This window comes from Hoplias malabaricus, chromosome 7 (genome assembly GCF_029633855.1).
Source record: "Hoplias malabaricus isolate fHopMal1 chromosome 7, fHopMal1.hap1, whole genome shotgun sequence".
Classification (NCBI taxonomy): Eukaryota; Metazoa; Chordata; class Actinopteri; order Characiformes; family Erythrinidae; genus Hoplias; species Hoplias malabaricus.
The window spans coordinates 17,944,797-17,970,483 of NC_089806.1; the positions used below are offsets into that span (position 1 = coordinate 17,944,797).

Sequence of the window (25,687 nt, forward strand, 5' to 3'; positions counted from 1 at the left end):
TAAAAGAGTAATTACTACTTCATTAAAGAACTTGTATCATATTCGTAAATCAATAATAAATAACTTGATTTATTGAACCTGATTTCATTTGCTGTTTCTTTGTTAGAAGAAGATTGTGTTTCACAGTGCATAGGTTGAATGCATACATTTGGAATTTAAAAACTGCAACAATAAGTACATTCAAAAGTGTTAAATACATTATTGCTATCAAATACATGCATGTGTGGATATATATATATACACACACACACACCTCATAAATAAATTCACTTTAAATCTCTACAAAAATATGACTATACAATAAAACAATCAGATTTTCAGATGTATTTAGGCTTTAGGCTAACAATAGAAAAACAAAGCAGGCACTCAAATATTTGCTTTCAGTAATACAAAAATAGAATTGATCTTATTGCATTTAAAATATACAGATTTACATGACCAGCACTACAGAAAAGCCTCTAGTGTCCAGTATACATAAATTATGAAGCACTGTCTTAAACATAAGCTTCTTTAAAAAGATGATCAGTGAATCCTTGGCCCATTTTGGAGTAGCAAAATGGACAAAATCACTATTCGGTGTTAGGGCATGAGGGATTTTCAAGGGATACATCACCACTGCTACTGTAGGGCTTGAAGAGGGATTTCCTCATTGCACTCCGTACCGTGAGCTCCTCCTTGTGCTTGAAGGTGAGTGGTACAAATCCGTCAGCATCAGCCACCAGGATAATCCATATTGGTCCTGAAATAAGACGGATACACTTATTAAATGCCACCAACATAATCTGTATTAAATTAATCATTATAAATCCTGAAATAAACATATAGGTTAGACCTATTAATAAAAAACAGATGCAAAATATAAAAAAAAAACTCCAAACCATTGTTAAGTTTATTAAATTGTAGATTACATACAAAGAGCTGAAGCATTAATCCTACACTGTAAACTGAGGTCACACCTAAATGGCGGGTGTTAGGATGGTCTCAGTATATGTTATCTACAATAGTGCACGTCACAAGTGAGGCTATAATCGGACTTAAAACTTCAAGCGGATCTATGCCCATAATCACAGTCTATTTTAGTCACTGCCAATTAACTGCAGCCCAACAGCTTGCAACACAACCCCCCCTTAAAAATAAACAAATTAAATACAATTCAACCATATTCTAATTTTTAAAATGTGGTTTTAAGCCCCTCTTTCAAACATGCGTGACTAAATGAAATGTCTTGTCATGAGTTTGAATGCATGATTAATTCTTCAGAACAAATATTTGTGTGTGACTCTTAAATATAGGTAGAGATACATACCATGCATCATCTCCACAACAGTCAGATTGAAGAGTTCCTGAACTACTCGAAGGCTAAGCCTTCCCTCACACAAGAGAACAGGTCTCCTCTCATCTGTATAAACATTCTCTGACAGCTGCTTCTGTTGGAGACACAGAGAAAATATCTGAATTTCAGTTTCGCTCTGATAATACACATATAAGACAATGGCTGAAAACAGATATGCCAGTATTACTGCAAAGTATATGTTTAGTACAGGGTAATTAAATGTGTGGTACTCATGAATACTTTGTGTTTTGATACAGGACAATGCCAAGCATTAAACCTAATTGACCTGCTCCGACAAGTCCTTTCAAGGTCAAAAAAACATGTCTATCTGTCCACAACAACCAAAGAGAGGTGTAAATGCTGTACCTATGAATGTTGTGAATGTTGGTCCAGGTTCTCTAGAGATGAACAATATATATATATATATATATATATATATATATATATATATATATATATATATATATATATATATATATATATATATATATATATATGCTTCTCTGAGCATATTGTAAAGTCAAAATATTGTCAATATTCAAACAGTCTTCAAATGCAAACAAGTAGTAATTGACTTCATACCTGACATGTAACATGGATGTACTGGGGCTCACAGGCAGCTGGATAACTGACAGTGGCCTTCCTCCCATTCTGTGCAAAGTCTTTGATTTCTGTGAGGCACTGTTTGACCTCATCAAATCGGGTAAATATCCTCTCCATGTTGTGTGCAAGCTGTTCCAGGTTCTTTTCTTTCGTAAGTCCACTGTTCTTTGGCAGTGGAGTGTCTGAGAGCATCTTTTCTGAAGCCTCAAATCGTGGAGAACACGGTCGGCTGGATTCGCGGCTAATCTGACCAGCTACTGCTAGTGTGGCCATGCGACTGATATGATCCATATCGTAGTTTTCCACAGTTATGGATGAGGTGCTGGATGTGGCTCTGTCTGAGAAGTCAACTGAGCTTGGCACCGGACTGGGCTCAGAGCTGCGCAACTCCTCAATCAGCTTCCTCCTGCTGTTTGGGGAGTGGATTATTGAGCCTCCTGGAAGAACAAGGTCCTTCACTGCAAGATCTTTGGAAAAGTTCTCTGAATGCCTCCTAGCCCCTTGGAAATTACTGGGAGACTCAGGCTTCTGTATAACTGGTGAAGTTGTGTCCTCATCAAACAAAAGCTCCTTGGCCATGAGCCTGAGGACGTATTTGTCTGTGTTGGAGGACGGAAGGAAGGCAGGGTCATTGGATCGATGCCGGCCAACCATAAGCAGCATCATCTTGCTGCCAATGAAGCACAGCCCTTTAGGTCTCTCATTCTTCTCTAGATGTATCTGTTGAACATTTGGCATGGAGGATGCCGTGATGGAGTAGACAAGCACCATATTGCAGGTGTTGGAAGCTACTGCTACAATACTACCACGGGGGTCAAAGGCAATGATGTCAGGGACCAAAACGCCAGGGATGCTTACCTTCCTGGTGGTAGTGACCTTTCGCTCATATTTAACCAAAATCAAATGAGAGGAGTCTTGTCCTGATCCTGTCACATTGTCCCGTCTTCTCAGGTGAATGAGAGGGCTTGGGTCTGACTTCCTGTGCTTAGCCAGAATATGTGTAAGGTCAATAGGGCCAGAGGACGAGATGAAGCCTAGAGGTAGCGAGCGTTCAGAATCAAATGACTTTCTCCTGGACTCCACAGAAACATCTTCATCCACCATCACAACTGGGGACTGCTGAGAGGACAGTGACTCTGACTCATTTGGCAAGTCAAAGGCAATACCTGCATTGAGCCCACAGATTTTGTCCAGCGGAAGTTCTGTGGCAACAGCTACTTGAGCTTCATCTGTAGACTCAATAGCACAGATATAGCCACCAACATCAAAAACTGGGCAGAAACAGCAAGCTACTAAGTTTTTCTGGATGTCATTCCATATATAAGAATGAAGGGAGCTACCAATGGCAACCACCAACCGGGTTCCATCTTTAGTCCAGCAGGCACAATGGATCAGTCCGCTGCCCCGGATGTCCGCCTTCACTCGCCGGTTATCGATGCGAACAGAGAATAAAACAGAAGCATCCCGCTTGGTCAGAACTGCCAAGATATCTAGTTTGGGATGCCAAACACAGCCTTGAGAAAGCAGTGGGAAAGGCTCGCTCATTTCACACGTCTGAGTGCACAGCAGTTTATTATGCTCCAGGGCGCTCAGCTGAAGCTGCCAGACAGTGACATGCTTCTTGTGCTGCACAGCAAGCAGAGCAGGAGAGCCAGCACAACACAGAGGTCCCCAGAAGAGTCCAAAAACATGTTCAAACTGTCCAATGACATTGGTGTCACCAAATTTGGGTTCACCACTCACGTAGTAGAAAGACGTAAGGCAAACCTGTCTCCCATCAGTCCAGGCTATCCCATGCACAGGGTGAATAGCTTGGTATAGGGTATTCAATCCAGTCCTCAAAAGTTTGGCTTTTCCTAGATCCATGCTTTCCCTGTATGTCAGTTTAACAAAATAATCTAAGAAAAACAAAAGGCAGTAATTATTAAACAATAAAATTAAATTCCTTCAGATGGGTCCTAAAGAGTACCCCTGTAAGTCATTGCCTTAGCATGCGAAGACTGACATTGCACACACTCAGAATAGTTAAAGCTTCTTGCCCCAGTCTGTTGAAATGTGAAATCCCTAATCCTATCGGGAGGGAACCTGCACTCAAGGATGACCAGATTAGTCCAGCATGACCCTGTAAGCTAGTGTTCAGCAACCCTGGTTATGGAGAACTAACTTCATGCAGATCCTGGTTCCATTCAAAATCTACCTTGACTCCAGATAAATGCAGTCTGTGACTGGCTGGATCAGATGATTTGGTGTTCATGGAAACAGATATTCAAAACCTATGTTAAGTCTCATTCAACCACAACATATGTGTCTGCTTCAACCACAGTAGGATACCTGAACGAATTTACCCCTATAAAATAACTGAAATAACCCCTGTTAATCTGGAATATACATCGTCTTAATTTCCTGAAGATCATGGAGCAACATCCAAATACATTTTCCTCTTTTTTTTTTGAACTTTCAATTATATTGTAATACTACTTGACAAAATTACTTCCAAAGTTGAACCTTTTATCAAAGTTAGTTTTTACCAATAAAATGTTTCATTTGGACAAATCATTACACTCTCCTTATGATCCTTGTGCCATTAACATGGATAATAGTGAGTCAACATAGACTGTGATTAATTTAGTGTATTAAAAACTCAAACAATTTACTCATTTAAGCCAAGCCACAGACAGAAAAGCATTTAAATGCTGTTCTTGAGTAATCTGGCACATTTTGAATGGTAGTGTGTTGGTTTAATTATATTCAAACATGATGACTATTTTATTTGTTTAAGAGTAAAAAAATAAGTGGGACCACCCACGTTTTAAAAGCATCCAATGAAAAAATGTCAGAAACTGTTTATAAATATGCCAGCTAGAATGAGCGCGAAATGGTTTAGCGTTCAGCTGACAAGACTAATCAGCTACCCGCAGAAATGTTTAAACAGATTGAATATTTACAGGTGAAGTTATGTATAATTCTTTTCAAAATCGTACTTACCCACACCATCACTCGCCTCCCTCGTGCGGCCGGCCAAAACAAACCGGCGACTGAGAAGTTTCCACCCGGACACAATTCGATACCCACGGTAACGGCTCAAAGCGTTGAATTCTGGGAGTTGAAGTCTTTGTAGCAAACGTCACAATGCTTACAATATGAGATGATGCTGTCGGCCAGGACAAATAAGTTACAGACTCTTTAAACTTACACTGAATTAAAAAAAAAAAAAAAAAAAAAAAAAAATATATATATATATATATAATTTTATTGTTATTTTAATAATAATATAAATAATAATAATTGCTGTAATAAGATAACAATAGTAATACTATTAATACAGTAGTGAATATTATTAGTTTAATTAGCAATATTTTAGTAGGTTAGCTGTTGTACTGCAGTTGTCAGTTGCTGTTTTTGTAGGCCTACATTAATATTTTCCATGGGAACTCAACTGCTGTAATACACTCATACACAATACTACAATCCTATCAACAGCTTACTAACACAGTTTCTTTAATCACTGTAGGTTTTTAGTAGAAAATGTAAAGGGTAAACCTAAATTCTAAGCCTGGTACGGGAGTAACTGAATTCAAAATATATAGTCTACTGGAATACATGTTAAGGTTTGGCCCAGGCTGCAAGGATGATAAGGTAGAGAGGAAACGAGGGAGAGTGTAAAGTGGGTGGGGGGTCGCAGTCGGGAAACTGGGAGAACCTTCGGGAAATAGCGAGTCAGATCATGTTCTCAGCTATGTGTCTACAAAATGAAAATACTCTCTCTCTCTCTGTGTGTGTGTGTGTGTGTGTGTGAGAGAGAGAGAGAGAGAGAGAGAAGAGGAATAGGAGACGGTTCAGTCCTCAGTCCTCTGGTGGAGTGATAAGACAGGAGCCTTGTGAGAGATTATTTTCCGAGCGGCGAGTGGGCGGAGAGCTCGACTTCAAACCGGTCTCCATCAGCAGCTCTACCTACACCTCTCTCTCTCTCTCTCTCTCTCTCTCTCTTTCTCTCTCTTACTGGTTTATGGTAAAGGAACCACAGTTTTACCATAATGGGTGTAGAAGTGGAAACAATATCTCCGGGAGATGGTAAGACCACGTTTTGTCTAAAGATATAACGCTCAGTCTGGTCGTCTTGTTAATGTTTTATTTTTCTTGACGCTCATAACGCGGTAACTTACTGCACGAATACGAGAGAAACGTGTGTCTGGAGTGTTTAAGAATAAGTGCACGGCTGACACACTCCTTATTCTTGAATTGCAATAGCTTAAAGAATAATTCTTAATCTACCGTTAGGTTCAAATCAATTACCCAGCTCTCCGCTCTCTCCGGGTGTGGGTTACAGACTGGAGACCTGAGCTGTGTCTCGCCAGGGAATTAACGACCAAACCAGCAATGAATGGAAGCTGTTACTAAATATTTACTACACATTCGCGGACTGTGTGCCTACTTCTCTTTTGTTTCCCACTTAAACCTTGTATATATATATATATGTCTGTAAGGCCATTTCAGTGCGGTAAGAACATGTCAGACTGATATTGTGAACTTATTTGCCCCTAATGCCCAAACTGGCTTTGGCTAGACAGACACTCGGATGCTAATCCGTGTCTCTGCAGTAACTTGGCTGCAGTGGTGGGTAGCCCACCCACCTCCCGCCCTCTCTCTCTCTCTCTCTCTCTCTCTCTCTCTCTCTCCCTCACACACACACACACTTTACCACTTGTTGCTCCCCTTTCCCACCATCACTCTGCCATCATACTGCAAAGTTAACTTACATTTACCTTTGTACAAATTTTTACATAAATGTAACATTAACAAGAAAAAAAAAATACTTATTCAACAGTCAAGGAAAAAGAGCTTGTAAAATGCTCACATTAAATTGAATAATATTAGTAATAGATACACAAAGCATGATTAGTAGAACTTGGGACATTCTAAAATGCGCTCTTTAACAAAAAAAGAGCTTGCTTGGAAATGCATATACACTAAGCAGCCACAACATTAAAACCACTGTGAGATGAACTGATATACATCGATCTTGTTACAATAGCATCTGTAATGGAACTGTATATATTAGGCAGCAAGTGATAAGTCAGTTCTTGAAGTTAAAGTGTTGGAGGCAGGTGGAAAAAAGGATCTGAGAAACTTTGAAGGCCAAGTTGTGATGGTTGGGTCAGAGCATGTCCAAAATGGCAGGTCTTGTGGGGTGTTCCCAGTAAGCAGTGCGCGGTATGCTGTGTAATATTTATTAAAAGCAAATATTCCAAGCATATATAAAAATTCCAAGCAAAGGTGACGGGCGAAAAAGCGGCAGGGTCATGTGCACCCAAAACACACTGATGTGCATGTAAGTGGTAGCCTGTCTGGTCAGTTTTCACAGAAGGACTATTGCACACAAAACTGCTGAAAAAATGAACCGTGGCTTTATAACAAAGTAGTCAGAGCACACAGTGCCTCACAGCGTGCTGTGTATGAAGGGGCAAACCAGCAGACCTCTCAGAGTGCCCACGCTGACCAGTACTGTCCAATGCCAGATACTACATTGAGCTTGGGTCTGCTGAATCACATTTCTTTTACACCATCTAGATGGACAAGTGGCCGCTTACCTGGGGAACAGATGGTACCAGTTGTGATGCTGAATGTGATGATCTGGGCAGTGTTGTGCTGGGAAATCCTGGAACCTGGCCTTCATGTGGATTTTAGTTGAGCATATTCAGCCTGCCTTAACATGGTCGCAGAACAATTACGTGCCTGTATGACAACATTATTCAATAATGTTAGTGGCACCTTGCAAAACTGCCAAGACTTGCCCTCCAAATTCCCCTAAACTCAATATAAACAAATTTTCCCAAAACAGAATTTAAAGTACCTGCTGCAAATGTCAAAGGATTGTAGAGTTCATGCCTCCATAAGTCAGTGCTGTTTTGGTGGCGTGAACCAAAGTCAGTATTAAGCAGGTGGTTTTAATGTAATGGCTGCTGAGTGTTCATGCCACATAAATTAATATTATTTAATTGTAGATTATATTATAGTTTTATCACATTATCATTTAGTAGAACAATTATTTTTAACCTGGGGTTTGCAGCATGGTCCCAATTGGAGTGGTACTACAAAGATATCTAGCTACTTTTTCAAAGACAAGACAAAATAATTTTGAGCCTCTATATTAATTGCAGCAAAGTAGAACCTTAGGGTGCTGTTGGATTTTGTTAGCAGTAGAAAAGAAAGAAAGAAAACTATTAAAAATGAAACTTAACTTAAAACATCCATGCTGGTATTTTCAGCATTAAAAAAGCCCCAAATGTAAACGTTCTGTGGTAATATATCTTTCACATTTCTTGTCACTACTTCTCTCCTGAAGCCGTAGCCTCTTCTTGACCGACATCTTATCTTACCCCCACTAGCTTGCTGTCATGCGGTATGCATTCCTCTCAGCTCCACAGGAAAGCCAGGCTGCAGCATACATACACACCTACTCACACTAGAACTCTGATACATGTCTTTACCAGGGTTGAACTTTATGAGGAATGGTACATCTTGTGGATATATTACTCTGTAGTTGCAATATGTATAAAGTATAATGAACCCTTGATGTGATATCAGCTTGCATTTTGACCATATAATAATATACCCCAATCAGCCAAAACAGCATCCTCCTTTTTTCTACACTACCAGTCCATTCTCTCAGCTCCGATGACCATACAGGAGCACTTTGTAGTTCTGCATTACTCTGCATACTGTACCCCCATTCACCCCATTCTTAAATGGCTAGAACCCTCACAGGACCTCCACAGAGCAGGTATGATTTGGTGATGGCTCGTTCTCAGCACTGCAGTGTCACAGATGAAGTAGTGGTGTGATAGTGTGTTGCTTTAATGCAAATGGATCAGACACAGCAGTGCTGCTGGAGTTTTAAACATTGTGTCCACTCACAGTCCACTCTGTTAGATCTTGTTTTGGACCACACTGTAGATGTAAAGTCAGAGATAGTAGATCATCTGTTGGTCATCCCTTAGTCTTTCATTGGCTTAGGCTCTCATCACAGTACGCTGTCGGGTGGATATTTTTGGTTGGTGGATTTATCCTAGTCCAGCAGTCAGTTTATAAACTCCAGGAGCACTGCTGTGTCTGATCCACTCATACCAGCACAACACACACCAGCACATCACAACCACCATGCTGCCTCTGCAGCGCAGAAAAAGATCCACCACACACAATCGTACCTGTTCTGTGGTGGTTTTTGTGCGTCCTGATCACTGAAGAACAAAAGGAAATAGGGCAAACTAAGTATGCAGAACAAAAAGCAGACTTCAGTCTGTAACTGTAGAACAGCAAAGTACTCCTGTCTAGTCAGTGAAGCTAAGAGATTGTACAGGGAATATATTAACAAGGAGCTGGTCATAATGCTATGGTTGATCAATGTATAGTAATAGACCATTCTGTATAGAAAAAAGGTTGTAGAATTAGATGTAGATGTAGAGTTCTGGATACTCCTCATTAATGCCTTGTGATTTTAAACTCATGTGAAGATACCCCACAGCCTCTCCTATTGACAGTGCTTTTCAGTGGAGATTATACAAGCTGTGAGAATGCTAGCTGTTTCTGTTTCATAGAATCAAAATTACATGTACCAAAGTATCAGTAGAAAGGCTTCATGCTCTATAACCTTAAAAACATAGGAACATTTCGCCACTCTAATTTCAAAGTTTAGACATACAACGTTTGGTTCTGATAGTATCTGGTATATACATAAAATATATTTCTGGTATTTTATGTTGACTTTATGTATATATTTGCTTGTGCTGTTGCTGTGCATTATTAAATCCTGTTTTCTTGGTGTATCAATGTGTATGTGTATATTGTTTTAATTTTAAATGTTAACACTTGGTCTGTATGTATTTTTCAATGTAAAAATGGGGGCAAACGTCCTTTCCACACCAGGCTTAAAGATATGACTTGTCCATTGTAGACAAACTACTATAGCAATGACTCATGTCTTATTTTAATCCTTGTTTTTCTGTCTCTTTTTCACAGGAAGAACCTTTCCAAAGAAGGGGCAGACATGCGTTGTGCATTACATAGGTAAAGAGTCACCTCAATGTTGTTGGAATTGAATGTGTCCTTGTTTTGAGTGTGGGTATTTTATTATGCTGCTGGCGTCCATCCTAGACTCCTAGGTTAGTATGGCAGGAAACAGGATATCGATAACAACTTTCTGGCTCATTCTGTTTAATGTTTTTTCCTCCTCAATATCTAAGTGGCTCTCTTTAAGAATTGTTGTGTAATGCTTTGGCGATTTGATAATTGAGGTCACTTTCCTATCTTGCGCTACCAAGCTTTCCTTCAGTTGTGTTTTTTATTTTTTTATCATTTTTTCTGGTGCTAACAATCCAGTCAGTATTTATTTACCACTCAAGGTCTAATCCCTTTATGGAACATGTCATAGCTCAGAATGGGTTTGTATATTCAGCATGTGGCTCCTCTCTTCCAGAGCCATGTATATGCTACAGTTTCATTTCATGATGTTAAACAGCATAGCTTGCCAGCCATAAATTGTTTTCCTCCACAGCCCAGACTGTTATGAGGTTGTAACATAGTGAGATCAGTGTCTGTTTTGTTTACTGTTGCTCCTGAGGCAGAGAAGAGTGTGTGATGATAAGACACATTCTGTCTGATGTCTGTTAGAATGTCTTACTCATGGCTATGCTGTATATTCTAAGGAATCTGACAGTGAACAATAACATTAAGTTATTGGGAAATAGATTACATATTTAGACAAACCTTTGGAGTTCATGACCTGTTTTGTACTGATGATTTGAATTTTTCCTGTGAGTAATGAATTTCACTAAAAGAAATTTTCCTGGGAACTCATCAGTCTCTTTTTGCCGGATTGCCTGCTGGGCCGGCCTAGAAAAGGCATATGCGCTGACTGACTGACTGACACCTAATGTTATTAGGTGTTAACTCAGCCGCATTTCACAGTGAGAACTTGAGGTGGCGCCACTACACTGTTGTTACTTCAGCCATATTTCACATTCCAGATATTTGGAACCGTTATTTGCTATATTTGGAACCGTTCGGCGGTGATCAGAAGTCCTCTTTTCCCTGGACAAGTACTCTTTTTGGGTCCTAAAAAATGCATGTTCAAGTGTTCAAGAGGTCAGGGCATTGAGAGCTGAATTGGGACACACTCACGCCGCTTCAGTGCTGTAGGTCCACCATTCACCGCGGTGCAGCTCAGTGTTTTACTGGAGCCTCGAACAGCAATGTGTTGAATGTTGTTGAGGTAATGTTTATCATAGTCTCTTCTTTACGTTTGGAGAATGTTTCTTTGACCCAGCCTTTTGTTTTCTACTATATATTTAACAAACAGAAATTCATCTCGTCTGTCCCTATAACAACACGAATACATGGACACATCTCACCGCTACTGACTTTCTGACGAGTAAATTACATCTGCACAGCTTTTTGTTTAACTTAACAAGAAAACTGACAAAATCTCCAGACTGTTAAAGCCAGAACACCTGAGCGAGGTGTTACTCAAAATAAACAAGGCTGTTAATTTTCTTACAAAAATAAAAGTTTTATTAGTCGGACCCTTACAGAAATATAAGTTCCTTTATCAAGTATAGATGACTTGTTTGATAAAATGTTAAGGTGCTTGGTTTTAGAAATGTTCAAAAACAAGTAATAAACGTATTTTATAGTTATTATTGTAAATAAAGACATTGATATGAAGCATCAATTTTTCTCCAGACCTTCCAGTGACAAGGGTATGTATTTTGAGCATTTCTGTTTCTGAAATGCCAGAAAAACCACTGTGACAATGGCTATATGGCTAATGGCGGTCCAGCTAAACTAGGCTTGCATAGTTTCTCTTTACTCTTTACGTTTTTTGCTTAGTATGTTTGACTTCTATATGTTCAGTTTCATCATTCTGTGTAGAATGACATGACAATGATTTAATGGGACAATATATGAAAACATATATATAAAGAAAGTATGAACAAAAAGAAAGTATGAACAGACCTAAAAGAAAAATGTGTTTCATTGATATAAGCAAGGTTACGTTAAAAGTTCTTAATGGTGATTAGTAGAACTGACTGATCCATCCATTCATCCGTTGTCCACTGCTTATCTGGGTCTGGTTTGTGGGGAAAGCAATCCAAGTAAAGAAGCCCAGACGTCCCTCTCCCTAGCCACTTCTTTCAGCTCTTCCGGGGACATAGCAAGGCGTTCCAGGCCAGTCAAGACATATAATCTCTCCAGAATGTTCTGGGTCTTCCCTGGGGCCTCCTCCCCACTGGACATGCCCAAAACATCTCACCAAGAAGGCGTCTAGGAGGCAGACCAGATGCCCGAACCACCTCAACTGGCTCCTCTCGACGTGGAGGAGCAGCGGCTCTACTCTGAGCCTCTTCTGGATGTCCGAAATTCTCACCCTATCTCTAAGGGAGGGTCCAGACACCCTGTGGAGGAAACTCATCTTGGCTGCTTGTACCTGCAATCTCATTGTTTCAGTCATTTCCAAAAGCACATGGCCATAGGTGAGGGTTGGGGCATAGATTGAACGGTACATCGAGAGCATTGCTTTTCAGCTCTCTCATACCACAACAGACTGGTACAGAGTCTGCATTACTGCAGACGCCGCACCAATCCGCCTGTCAGTCCTGCTCCATCTTTCCATCACTCGTGAACAAGACCCGAGACACTTGAACTCCTCCACTTGAGGCAGGATTTCATTTCCAACCTGGAGAGAACACTCCACCCTTTTCCGACTGAGTACTATGGACTCAGATTTGGAGGTGCTGATTCTCATCCTCGCTGCTTCACACTCAGCTGCAAATTGGTCCAGCAAGTGCTGAAGGTCCTGGCTCGATGAAGCCAAGAAGACCACATAATTCGCAAAAAGCAGACACCGACCCACCAAACCAGACACCTTCTGCCACTTGGCTACGCCGAGAAATTCTGTCCATAAAACTTATGAACAGAACCAGTGACAATGGCCAGCCCTGACGGAGTCCAACCATGATTCGAAACCAATCTGACTGCCAGCCATACAAACTAGACTCCTGCTCTGCTTATATAGGGAATACATAGCTTGTAGTAAAGAGCTCAGAACCCCATACTCCCAGAGCACCCCCACAAAATATCCAGAAGGACATGGTCGAATGCCTTCTCCAGATCCACAAAGCACATGTAGACTGGTTGAGCAAACTCCCATGCACTCTCCAGGTCCTAGCGAGGGTAAAGAGCTGGTCCTGTGTTTCACGACCAGGATGGAATCCGCTTTGTTCCTCCTTGATCTGAGGTTCAACTATCAGCCGGATTCTCTTCTCCAGTACCCCTGCATAGACCTTACCGGGGAGACTGAGGAGTGTGATCCCCCTATAGTTGGAACACACCCTCTGGTCTTCCTTCTTAAAGAGGGGAACCACCAGAAAGTCTAGAGGCACTGTCCCAGATGTCCACGCAATGTTGTAAAAACGTGTCAGCCAGGACAGCCCTACAGCATCCAGAGCCTTGAGGAAGTCTGTGCGGACCTCATCCACCCCAGGGTACCTACCACCAGGGATGCAGTCAAAACTCTGCCGGATATGGGAGTTAAAGATCTTTCGGACAGGTTCCTCTGCCAAACGTTCAGGTGTACTTATGGACACCATTATGCTTGAACATGGTGTACGTTATGGATAAACTGTGACAAGCACAGAAATCCAATAAATGAACACCACTTGGGTTCAGATCGGGGGGCTGTTCCTCCCAATCATGCCCCTCCAGGTCTCACAGTCATTGCCCACGTGAGTCTTCAGAATGAGTACATTTCAGCACCCTCTCTAGGGTCCCCAAGAAGGCCAGGTACTCTGAACTGTGGTTCGGTGCATTAGCACAAACAATTGTCAGCGCTCTTTCCCCAACCCGAAGGCACAGGGAAACTACCTTCTCGTGCATTTCCCACCAGAAAGTTACATTCCATCTTCCAAGAGCCGGTTTCAGGGACCGAGAATCAGAACTCCAGGGTCCCCGTCCTCGGCTGCCACCCTATCCACATTGCACCAAACCCGGATTACTACCTCTCTCAAAGGTGGTGGGTCCTTGGGAGAGTGGACCAATGTTGCTCGTTCTGACTAAGCCCGGCCAGACCACCAGGCGCTCGCCAAGGAGCCCCTTTCCCAGGCCTAGCTCCAGGGTGGAGCCCTGTATATATATAGTTTAAAATCCAAATGAAATAAAAATAAGAATGCATTTTATTTCCTTAATATATAACATATTGTCAAGTCAAACTGGACATTTTTGTGGGATATAAACAAAAGTTTTTTGTTTTTTGTTATCATTTCAGCTTGACTCTAATGGAAGTAATGTCTTTCATCTTAGAAGAATATGCACCTTTATGCTTAGCTTTGCTTTTTCAGTGATGTATCTGCATTTCCACCTGCTTCAGTGGAATACTGAGCATGTGTGCAGTTCCTTGTGTCTGATACACTACATCTACTCTTCTCCAGTGCTGCAGAGTTAATTCAGTGTTGCAGAAGCTTTATACTGAGGACTGCAGAGCTGCTTTGTCTGCACTGCAGTTGACCCTGATGGTTAAGTGCTAATGCCCAGTCTGATCTCTCATTCTCTAACTGTCTACCCTGTCTGCAGCTGTTAAGCAAACTATGTGGCTAAGCATTACAGAAAAGCTCGGTCACAAGTTCTGTATACAAAATCTAATCCTGTGATGTTCTTTCTCCCTCATGAAGAACAAAGAACAAAAAGAATTGCCTTCGGCAGCTGTTATTAAATTTAAAATTTACAGTGGCCATTATTTATCGGAGTTGTGCAAAACAAGCAAATAGTTGACCATGCTGTATGATGTACTAACATTTTATCATATGATATGGTAAGACGTGGAAACAAATGGAGATCTGAGTACAGCTGATGAATAAGCTTGTGTATGTGAAATGCCTAGCAGTGCAACATTTAAATATCATTTAAATTAAGTGTGTCCTAATTCATGAAGCAATGAAAATATGGATTGTGGGACTATGGCTGTATTATAAAATATAATAATATAAAATGAATGTGGAGAATAATATGTCTGTAAAAGTGGCATGTTATAGGTGCAGCCTATGCTTATATCAATGAACATGCAATAACTAACTACATCTACTTTTCTATAGGATACCTAAAATACCAGTACAGTGCAATGATTTTTACAGTGGTCAGAAAAAAACATATTTCCTTCCATTTTTATTTGTATTATTTTATTATTATTTTAAATTGTTTATTAATGTGTTTTCTGTACTGTGATGTGTATCGGAGCTGAACATTTTCACTTTATGATGAAGGGAGTGGTAAAGGTGAGAGAAGATGTATGATGTTATCTCTTAATTTTTTCATGCTCAAACCAGTTACAACATGTCAGTTGTAATTTCAGTCTACCTTTATAATCACAAAATTAAAATACTTCATTATTCAGTTCAGCATCTGCACCATTAAGTTAAATTTTCATATCAGTCTGGACACATCAGTGCACTTCTGTTCTGGAATTAACATAAGAGTGTCAAAGAACTGCAATAATTAATTCAGTTGTTATACCTAAAAATCATCTACTTGTCACAGAATATATAAATAACAAATGAAGCTTTGTTTCTTCTTTAGTTGAATTACATACACAGACCCTGCATAATGGAGGATTAGAGGATTCAGTGAATTAATATGGGGCAGCTGTACAGCATTAGGGCAGAATGCTATAGGGGAGTGGCTGGGTTATATTTCCTGAGCTGTGTGATACTGCACAGTGCTGCAGATCCACGCTGTCTGATCTGCAGCATTTACAAAGAGGAGCATGCTGTTACACAGGGCTCAGTGCAAGACGGGTTAAATCAGTGATAATTGAGTAATATTATACTCAGATTTTTGTGAGAACTTGGAAATTAGAAAATGTACTCTCCTGCACTAGAGCCAAAGCCACTATGTATTTTAAATATTTTTAAGAAAACAGTTTTTTTTCTTTTGTTGAATATTTCCCATGTGATGGGAATTTGGAAAAACTTGTCCTGGTATCAAAAAAGCTACTTAAAATACTTAAAGTACTGTGCATAAAACAGAACAAATTCCATTTTGATAATTTGTTATCAAAAAGGCCATTAATTACAAGCTCTGTTCAATGTTTCAGGATGCAGAGCAAATTAGCTTGTTTTAGGTTGCAAAGAAATCTAGTTATACTTTTGCATTTTAGGTCTCACAGTCCAATTATGTATATTCATTCAGTGAACTTGAGGTCTGGAATGATTTGAAAATGGTCTGTTTTTGTTTATTTCCTTTTCTCTCTAAGACTTTTTGGACAACTGCATATTTTTCAGACCCATATAGTTGTCTTCTCACAGTGGAAACAGGAAAGAAACACCTGCTGATTTTTTTTTCAGGTCTGAAGCAAACATGGAGCTCTTGTACTTATACTTCCATAACAGGGAATTTCATAAATTAAGTGTGATGTCAGACTTTCTCATAGTTCTGTACTGTGTTCAGAATGAGAAGAATTTATGCCACACAAAACTGACAGGGTATTAATTAAGACTTAAATTAAGAATAAAAAATGAAAAATATTATATTAAGCTTGACAGAGGATGTCATAACTTACAAAGCTGACATTAGAAAGAGCAAAGTGGTGAATTCTCAGCACTTTGTGCCTCACGTTTCTCCTGAGCCAAGGGAAACAGGATGTGTCTTATCTTAGGCCATGCTTAAATTAGTCATGGTCCTAAACCATCCCCCAGTACCCACCTACCTTTCCCTAACCCGGTCAGGCAGAACAAATCAATTAGCTCACTCTCACTGCTCACGTTATTTTAGAAGCACAGGAAACCACTTGTGTTCCGCTGCCTCCATCATCTCTATTTTTAACAATACTAACACTAATAATACATGGGTGCCAAGCATGGACTTTCATGAGTGATGGCTTTGACCCTTGTTTAGTTCCAGCAGTCTGATGGTATTGTAGGTGTCAAACACATTTCCGTATCCAATTCTGGTCATTTGGCTGGAGGTTCGTAGACATCAGAGTAGTGATGTTATTTTTAACATTGTGTACAAAAATGACCTCCAGTGCTACATTAGTAACATGTATTAGATTGAAAGTTGCTATGTCAAAGGTTTCCTGCCAAGTGCCATATATGTAACAATATGCCAGGGTCTACTGAAAGCCTAGTTAATGTCAGATAAGCCATGTGCTTACCATTTAATGCAGAGCATGTTTTCGCAATTTCCTACTTTCCCTATGGAATGTTAGATACAAATGTTACATACAAATTTGTCATGACAATTCACTGGGATCAACACAAAGACTTCAGCACAGTGCTCCAGTTTTCCAAAAAGGTTCTAACAGAAATTACTGTAAAAAAAAAAAAAAAAAAACCAAACAAACAAAAAAAAAAAATCATAAAACCACACCCCTAATGCTCTTCTAAAGAAACACACTGGAATGAGTAATCCGATCCCCTCAAAACCTTTTAGGCTGCAGAAACTGAAGAGTCAGTGGGTGGCATAAGCTTCATGTATTTAAGGCAATAGTTGAAATTATGAGCAGTAAGTCTACTTGTTTCCATTTACACTGTATATTGAGACATTTACTGTAGATTTTGGTATTGTGTCCTTATGTCTCTGTGAATCTGCTCAAATCAGAGAGATCTTCACCGAACCATAAGTAAAATTATGTGTTTTGAAGAGAGAATTAAACTAAAAAGTTAACTGGCAGTTTCAGTGTAGAAGAATACAGCATACAGTCCCTGAAGGGTCTATTGTACTGTGATGTGCAAGCAGATCCATGAAGGTTATCAGATTTTCATTGTGTAGCAGTGAACAGTCATAGGATTCTCTGCCAGATCTTCAATCATAACAGTGAAAAAAATACATGTAATGTAATACAGGTATGGTATTATTTTTCATTAGTGATGTGCCAAAAAAGGTGCCAAACTGGAACACGATACATCCTGGTACTGCTTGATCATGTTGTTTGAACATCCAAGACTATTTTTTTTACGATGCTTTGAGTTTGGCAGAAGGCCATGATTGGACAGTGATTAGATTTCAGTGAAGCACGATTGCCACCCTGGAAATACAAAGACTACAGAGCCATATAAAGGACCAAAGACACTAAGAAACACTTAGTAGGGTAACATTCTTCAAACACAATATTAGTGGATTGCATTGTGGATTACATTCACTTTTAACTAGAAGATTAGCATTTAATTCTTAGAATGCAAATCCCAGCTAATCTGTATTTCCAGTAAACAACATTAGACCTTTGTAACTGCTTTGCTTTTTAGTTAGCCATGTTTTTGCATAATGAAAAATAGTTGCAATTATGTAGCATTTAAAATTTTGTTCACTGTTAAAATCTGCATAAATCTTCTTTTTAAATGTTGCCCTAAGTGTGTATCATAAGTGTGATATCTGGTTAATTTCTCTGTAAAGCATAATCAAAAATTAGAACTTTCTCATTTGTCAGTTATTGCTGTATGCAGTTTAATTGACTTCTTAGTCAGTCTCCATGAGAACACTTCTACCTATGTGAATGACGTGTGGTCGGCTTTTTTCTGATGCTATGTGCTAACATGTCTGAGAGCCCTTTACAGACAGCTAGCGTATGTACGTCTGATCTGGTTACATTTGAGCCTGGCTTGAGGAGAGTGGCTGCTGGCTCTGCTGGACACATACTGTAAACAGAGGTAAAAATAGATTTGTGCAGGGGCAGCCGGCATTGCAGACTGAGCCTCGGGCTCACTGAGCTCTCACGCTACTCAAGTGTGTCTGGGATGAAGAGATTTTACAGTAAAGCTGGTGAAATTCTCAGGCTGAATCCACATAAAAGATCCATTCTCTGAATTAGAAGCACAAGGTGGGATTAGAAAGAAATGTAACGAGGATTAACTGGCTATAAGAAATGCCCATGTTCAGTAACCGTTAGTCTAGCTGTATATTCCTTGTTCAGATAACCGACATATGCATAATATTCATATTAGCCAGTTACTGGAAAAAAATTATAATTTAATTTTTTATATATTAACCACCTCAGGCAGTGAAATGCACTGCAGCTTTGTGAATACCTTTTGTGGGTGGATTATATTGCCTTCTGACATTAATACAGTAGTATATACAAATTTAACGCTTAGCATTTAGTAGACCGTAATGTGGTTCCAACCCATGATCTGAGTTTATGGGAAAGCAGAATCAGTAGGACTGCAATTCCTGTTCATAAGAGAATTAACAGATGGTAAACGCCCCTTGTAATAAGGGACCAACTGATGTTGGACAGGGTCCCAGACTGTCGGGAGATATCTTGGCAAGGGGGCCTTCCTGGAAGCCCTAGATCCTTCTAAGTATAGGGAGTGCAAGGCTAGACGTTGTACAGTACAAGACTTTTCACAGAGCATTGGCACTCGCTCCTTCCCTCTCAATCCATCTGCTAGCTGTCTGTAAAATAACTGATGCTCTCTGATTTAAAGAAAACAGTAGTGTTGAGTTGGCATTTACTTGGCCATTTCACTTCAAGTGAATATATTAAGTGCTTTTTCTACATTAGTAATCTGGACTTCTGTGTTTTCTGTGCTGGTGGTTGGTTATTTTTGGCAATCTACATTCATCTAAATTCTAATCCGTCTTAAATTAACAGACTTCAAATTAAACAATGTCGCATACTGAAATTTGGTGCTAGTGGTGTATAACATTAAACAAACACCATTTAAATATTTAAAGAATTTTTATGATCCTTTAATTCTTTGAAATGACACATTTAAAAATTACAATGAATGTACCTCAATTTTTCACATTTCACTTACCGTTCAGCAGTAAATCCAACTAAACTGGTCTGAATATGCTCTCTTTATACTGAAACTTGAGAGATGTTTAAGTCCTCATAATATATAAATGGCATTAAATGCTGTTTTAAAAAATATTGTGATGTAATGTAATATAATAATAAATATCATTATATTGTTAAGTCATTATTATGTATTTTAAGTGTTGACCGATTAAGCAGTAACTTGTTTGTGCAGAAGTATCTTGCCTATAAAGGTCTTGCACTATGTTCTAATTTTAGCTAGCTAACAAGGAAGCTTGGTTATTTTTTACATACTCTTAATGGTGGCAACTAAAAATCATTTTTAGTATGTGTCTGGATATTTTATCCTGTACGCCTAGTAGCCACTGACTAAGGCCAAGGTAAGTTGCTATGCTAAAATTTTAATCATACACAGGATAAGATGTAAACTATCCTATGCCAATCCATTAGAGCTTCACATATGGCACACCCACTCTCTTCCTACCTGCAGCCACAAAATTTCTGTTATCACCCATTGTTTAAATTTTACACCTAACCTCTAAGGTTGCTGTGGGCGTTTATGATCAGATCAGCAACCTGCAACTCATAACAAATAAGGTTACTCATTGAGTGCAACCCATGAATACGCAAACCACCTACTGCATCATAGCTCTTCACCTCCGCTGCCAAGTCCACATACTTCAGCTTCTTTCTTTTGAATGCTTCATCTACTGCATCCTTAATTGGAATTGTTAATTCTATGAAGTAAATGATCTGTTTACTTTCAGAGTACAGCACCATGTCTGGCCTCAATTTAGTTAACGCAGTGCACTCTGGGTCATTTTTTGTTTTTTTACCTCCTTCCACCAGCAATTTCCAATTTCCTGCTTCACTTGGGTCTGGTGCAATGTGGATCAGGTGGCAGCCGAGGGCAGGGACCCTGGTGTTCTGATTCTCGGTTCCTGAAACTGACTTTTGGAACATGGAATGTAACCTCTCTGGCGGGAAAGGAGACTGAGCTGATGTACAAGGTTGAGAGGTACTGGCTAGATATAGTTGGGCTAACCCCAACAAATAGTGTGGGCTCTTGAACCAATCTCTTCGAGACGGGCTGGATGTTCTTTCACTCTGGAGTTGCCCAGGGTGAGAGGCATATGGCAGGAGTGAGCTTGCTCATAGCCCCCACGCTCAGCGCCTGTATGTTTGGGTTTAGCCCAGTGGATGAGTGGGTAATTTCCCTGTGCTTTTGGGTCAGGGAAAGGGCACTAACTGTTGTTTGTGCTTATGCACCAAACAGCAGTTCAGAGTACCTGGCCTTCTTGGGATCGCTAGAGGGGGTAATGGGGAGGAATAGCCCCCTTGATCTGAACCCCAGTGGTGTTCAGTTATTGCATTTCTGTGCCTGTCACAATTTTTCAAATATGAACACCATGTTCGAACCTAAGGGTGTCCATAAGCACACCTGGCATAAGGATACTCTAGACTGCATTTCAATGATTGACTTGATAGTCGTATCATCGGACCTACAGCCATATGTTTCTGGACACTCGGGTGAAGAGAGGTGCTGAGTTGTCAACTGATTACCACCTAGTGGTGAGTTGGATCAGATGGGGGTGATGCTGGACAGACTTGGCAGGCCCAAACCTGTGCTGAGGGTTTGCTGGGAACGTTTGGCAGAGGAACCTGTCAGAAGGATGTTTAACACCCACATCCGGCAGAGCTTCGACTGCATCCCAGGGGAGGTTGGATGTTGAGGCGGCTAACCGAATGCAAGGTCATGGTGGCAATCCCCACACTCTGTGGTGGACACCCTAGGTGAGGGAGGCTGTCAAGTTGAAGAAAGTGTCCTATTGAGCCTGGATGGCTCATGGGACTCCAGCGGTAGCTGATGGGTACTGAAGGGCCAAGTAGATTGTGGCTTTGACTATCGCAGAGGCAAAAACTCTGGTGTGGGGGGAGTTTGGGGAGGACATGGAAAACGACTTATTGTAGGCTTCTGACAAACCGTCAAGTGAGTCAGGAGGGGAAAGCAGTTTTCCACCATCTTTGTATATGGTCTGGGTAGTTGTTGGCCTCAACTTGGGGCCTTCATTACGCAGTGGAAGAAATACTTTGAGCATCTTCTCAATCCCACCAGTACGTCTTTTACAGTGGAAGCAGAGTTGGGGCCCCAGGGAGGACTTGTCTATCACCCAGACCGAGGTTGCCGAAGTAGTCAGAAAACTCTTTGGCAGTAGGGCCCCGGGGGTGGATGATGTCTGCCCCAAGTTGCTGAATGCTTAGGATGTTGTAGGGCTGTCCTAGATGACACATCTTTGCAACATTGCGTGGACATCTGGGGCTTGCCCCTGGACTGGCAGACACAGGTGGTGTTTCCCCTCTTTAAGAAGGGAGACCGGAGGGTCAACCTCCCCGTTAAGGTCTATGCAAGAGTACTGGAGAAGAGAATCTTTCTGATAGCTGAGCCTCGGGTCCAAGAGGAAAAATGCAGATTCCGCCATGGAATTGCCATGTAACACAGGACCAGCTCATTACCCTCACTAGGAATTTGCTCAACCAGTCCACATGTGCTCTGGAAAAGGCATTCAACTGTGTCCCTCAGGATATTCTGTGGGGGGTTCTCTGGGTGTATGGGGTGCTGGGCTCTTTGCTACGAGCTATCCAGTCCCTATATAAACAGCAGGAGTCTGGTTCGTATGGCTGTAAGTAACCAGTTGGAGTCGGGGCTGCCTGTTATCACCAGATCTGTTCATAACTTTTATGGACAGAATTTGTCAGCGTAACCGAGTGGCGGAAGGTGTCCAGTTTGGTGGTCTCAGGTCTTGTTGGCTTCATCAAGCCGGGACCTTCAGCTCTTGCTGGACCAGTTTGCAGCCGAGTGTGAAGCAGCGAGGATAAGAATCAGCACCTCCAAATCTGAGTCCATGGTAGTCAGGGTAGTCAGTCGGAAAAGGGTGGAGTGCTCTCTTCAGGCTGGAAGTGAGATCCTGCCTTAAGTGGAGGAGTTCATGTGTCTCGGAGAGAGCTTCTGCTCCACCACGTCGAGAGGAGCCAGTTGAGGTGGTTCGAGCATCTGGTAGATAGTTGTTTCACCCCATCTACCATTGTCTAAAATAGGTTGCAAAATTTGTTTCAATGGCATCAAACATTTTTGCATCAACTTTAAACATTTGTTGTTCTACATGTGAGAGACTATTGCTGCCCTGTGAGAATCTTATAAATGAAATACATACTATGGTAAAATTACACAACCTCTAAAGTTGTCCTGTATCCTACTTAATTGACATTAATATAACTGGTCTATATTTATTTTTGAATATGTAATAGTTTGACAAATTTGAAAATAAACCATGGATAGTACCATAAATTAGTTTAATTCTCTATTTTATAGTTGTAAATCTCTATTTATTGCTTATTTTCAAACATGGAAGACATCAGTTTAATATGTACTTGGATAATATAAACAACTTTTTCATCTCACAGTTTTATGCCAACTTCTATGAAATATACTCATAGAATTCTGCATCAACATAAATTAGCCCCAAGCTACAATGTTTAGGAAGTCCCCTTAGTTAATGAGCATCAGCAAGAGCTTTGTGCGGTAAGTGAAAGCACTGCTTATTTAAGGCTTATAGTCTCTGCATGCTTGACTGGACAGTTTTTGTGAGCACACACTTGTGCTACTGCTTTTTACCCCTCCCTGTTCTCTCCCCTGTGATATAGATGCAGGCGAAAGGTGGCCTACTTAAAACCTCTGAATAATCCGCTGAATTAGGCCAATGTTTCATATTTCACATTCCTTTTGTTCATTTGAATCATGGGGGTTTGAAGGCCACTGGAGATTTAGATAAGCGCAGAACTGTTTGCTTCTGGAAGCCATTTAAGTGCTATTAGACCTAGACGTTCCTGTGTTTTTGAATTCAGTTTGATTTTGAGGAATACTGGTCAGGTCTTCAGGGGTAAAAGCAACTGAGCAATGTTCTCATTTATTCATGAAATTCACTGACCTTCTTTCCTTAACAGTTATTCTCAGAGATATGGGTGAAATTATATAATGTTGAAACATCTTGAGCATGCTGTTTGTAGCAGCTGTATGCCATACAGAAAAATATGTAAAAAAAAAAAAATAAAATAAAATATATAGATATATATATATCAGCATATGCAGAATATATTTAAGCAGGTCATTTTAATTTTTAATCATGCTTACTGTAATGCAAATATATTGCAGGAATGCTTCAGAATGGAAAGAAGTTTGACTCCTCACGAGACAGAAACAAGCCCTTCAAATTTAAAATTGGACGACAGGAAGTCATCAAGGGCTGGGAAGAAGGAGTTGCACAGGTAAAAATACAGTCAAAGGTTCATTCTCCACTATGAATGGAAAGCTGTGTATATATGCTCAATATTAAATTCCTATAATGTAAGCCCTAAACATATTTAAACATTTGTAATGAAACAGATTTCAAAGTTATTAGATGTGAACTGCAGAGAAACACATATCCTTCACAAACGTGGCGGGAAGGAATGACCTGCTGATTAGGCTAGAAAAGCTGATTAGTTTCTCTGAATTTTAAATAATTCCCCCTTTGCCCATCCATCTATGTTTCTATTGGCTGATGGCCTCTACACCAACAGTACTCATTGCAGTACAAGTTGAAATTGTTTGAATATTGTTCATAGCCCAGTGGAGTGTTTTTCTCTGCACAAGTCAACAGAGATAATGCAGCAAATTAAACTGAAATAAATTAAAGAAGCTATGTTTTGATGTTGTGTCAGACTCTAGATGCCTTTAATCTGAAAACAAACAAACAACATTAAATTTTGTGTTATAACACACAGCATATAATGCACTGTCATTAATGGATTAAGTCTTAAATTGTACAAAGACAGTTAAACAATATTTCAGACATCAGGCCGTTTCATATCATAAATTCCTGTGAGGTGGCTCTCACAGAAACATTAAATATTTCAGATGCCTGGTTCCTACATTGTGAACATTTCTGACTCTGTATGTTTCTCTAGTATAAAGTACGAGTCTAAAAATCTTTGAATACATCCTAACCAATCAAATTTTGAGAAATAAATGGCACATTCATTAACATTTCTAAGGTCTGTATATAGGCCCAAAAGTACAGCATCTCATTAATAAAGTCTTGCCGTGATTAACTTACATAGTCTCATAATGAACATTAAGTCTCATCAGTAATAATTGAATAATGAACGTAGGATTCAATGGATTCACAACAATCCTTCTTTTCTCAGATGAGTCTTGGGCAGCGGGCGAAAATCACCTGCACTCCAGATATGGCATATGGAGCCACAGGCCACCCTGGGGTCATTCCTCCCAATGCCACCCTCATATTTGATGTGGAGCTGCTAAAGCTGGAGTGAGTCTTCTGCTTAAAGAGAGGAGGAAACTCTAGCCCCTGCACTACCAAGGAAACCCTTCCTACAAATTTAGCCTCTTGAACTAGACACTTGACATATCCTCTGCTTCATTGCCAACCTATGTTATAAATGCCATCTAGCTTAATACATTTTAAATGCCTCAGCCCTAGTTTGATCATGAGCATGTTACAATCTCATATTAGATTCTAATTCCTTTGAAAATGACATAGACGCATCTAATCAGCATCACCACAACATATGTTTTTGAATTTAAACCACTGCCTTACTGTTTCTGAAGTGGAGGTAGGGAGTATTATACATGACAGTTCTGTATTTTGAGGGGCATTAACAACCACTGTCTGCATTGCCACTTTTGATAAAAAAATGTCCTGCTGAATGCACATGAAACAGTAATAATGTTGCTGTACTTCTTATATTTTATATGTATCCCTTATTAAGCATTTGCTGCAAGTATTATAGGAGTTCACAAACTATGCCTGGAACAAAGTGAATACTGTACCATGGAGTGCTTTGGATTCTATGAACGTTTTATCAATCAACTCTTAATAAATATTATA

At 40.0% G+C, this 25,687-nt stretch overlaps 2 protein-coding genes across 2 annotated transcripts; one reads left to right on the forward strand and one right to left on the reverse strand.

Annotated features, from left to right (window-relative positions):
• Positions 1–86: 86 nt before the first annotated feature.
• Positions 87–7,645, reverse strand: wdcp (WD repeat and coiled coil containing). Its single transcript, XM_066677707.1, has 5 exons — positions 7,525–7,645; positions 4,922–5,087; positions 1,916–3,834; positions 1,307–1,427; positions 87–739 (listed from the first exon to the last, which is right to left on the reverse strand). The coding sequence occupies exons 3-5, from the start codon at positions 3,800–3,802 to the stop codon at positions 570–572; spliced, it is 2,178 nt and encodes a 725-aa protein (XP_066533804.1). The 5' UTR covers positions 3,803–3,834; positions 4,922–5,087; positions 7,525–7,645; the 3' UTR covers positions 87–569.
• On the forward strand, positions 5,672–25,665 carry fkbp1b (FKBP prolyl isomerase 1B). The gene is made up of 4 exons (XM_066677708.1): positions 5,672–6,007; positions 9,953–10,000; positions 23,950–24,062; positions 24,984–25,665. The coding sequence occupies exons 1-4, from the start codon at positions 5,971–5,973 to the stop codon at positions 25,110–25,112; spliced, it is 327 nt and encodes a 108-aa protein (XP_066533805.1). The 5' UTR covers positions 5,672–5,970; the 3' UTR covers positions 25,113–25,665.
• Positions 25,666–25,687: the final 22 nt, after the last annotated feature.

What these genes read in the sequence shown, in the direction of transcription:
- fkbp1b (XM_066677708.1), top strand. Translation starts at nt 5,971, where the DNA reads ATGGGTGTAGAAGTGGAAACAATATCTCCGGGAGATG. An exon ending in AACAATATCTCCGGGAGATG is followed by an intron (nt 6,008 to 9,952) that starts GTAAGACCACGT and finishes TCTTTTTCACAG; the next exon opens with GAAGAACCTTTCCAAAGAAG. An exon ending in ATGCGTTGTGCATTACATAG is followed by an intron (nt 10,001 to 23,949) that starts GTAAAGAGTCAC and finishes AATATATTGCAG; the next exon opens with GAATGCTTCAGAATGGAAAG.
- wdcp (XM_066677707.1), bottom strand. Translation starts at nt 3,802, where the DNA reads ATGGATCTAGGAAAAGCCAAACTTTTGAGGACTGGATTGAATACCCTA. An exon ending in ACATCCATGTTACATGTCAG is followed by an intron (nt 1,428 to 1,915) that starts GTATGAAGTCAA and finishes TGTCTCCAACAG; the next exon opens with AAGCAGCTGTCAGAGAATGT. An exon ending in TGTTGTGGAGATGATGCATG is followed by an intron (nt 740 to 1,306) that starts GTATGTATCTCT and finishes GTCTTATTTCAG; the next exon opens with GACCAATATGGATTATCCTG.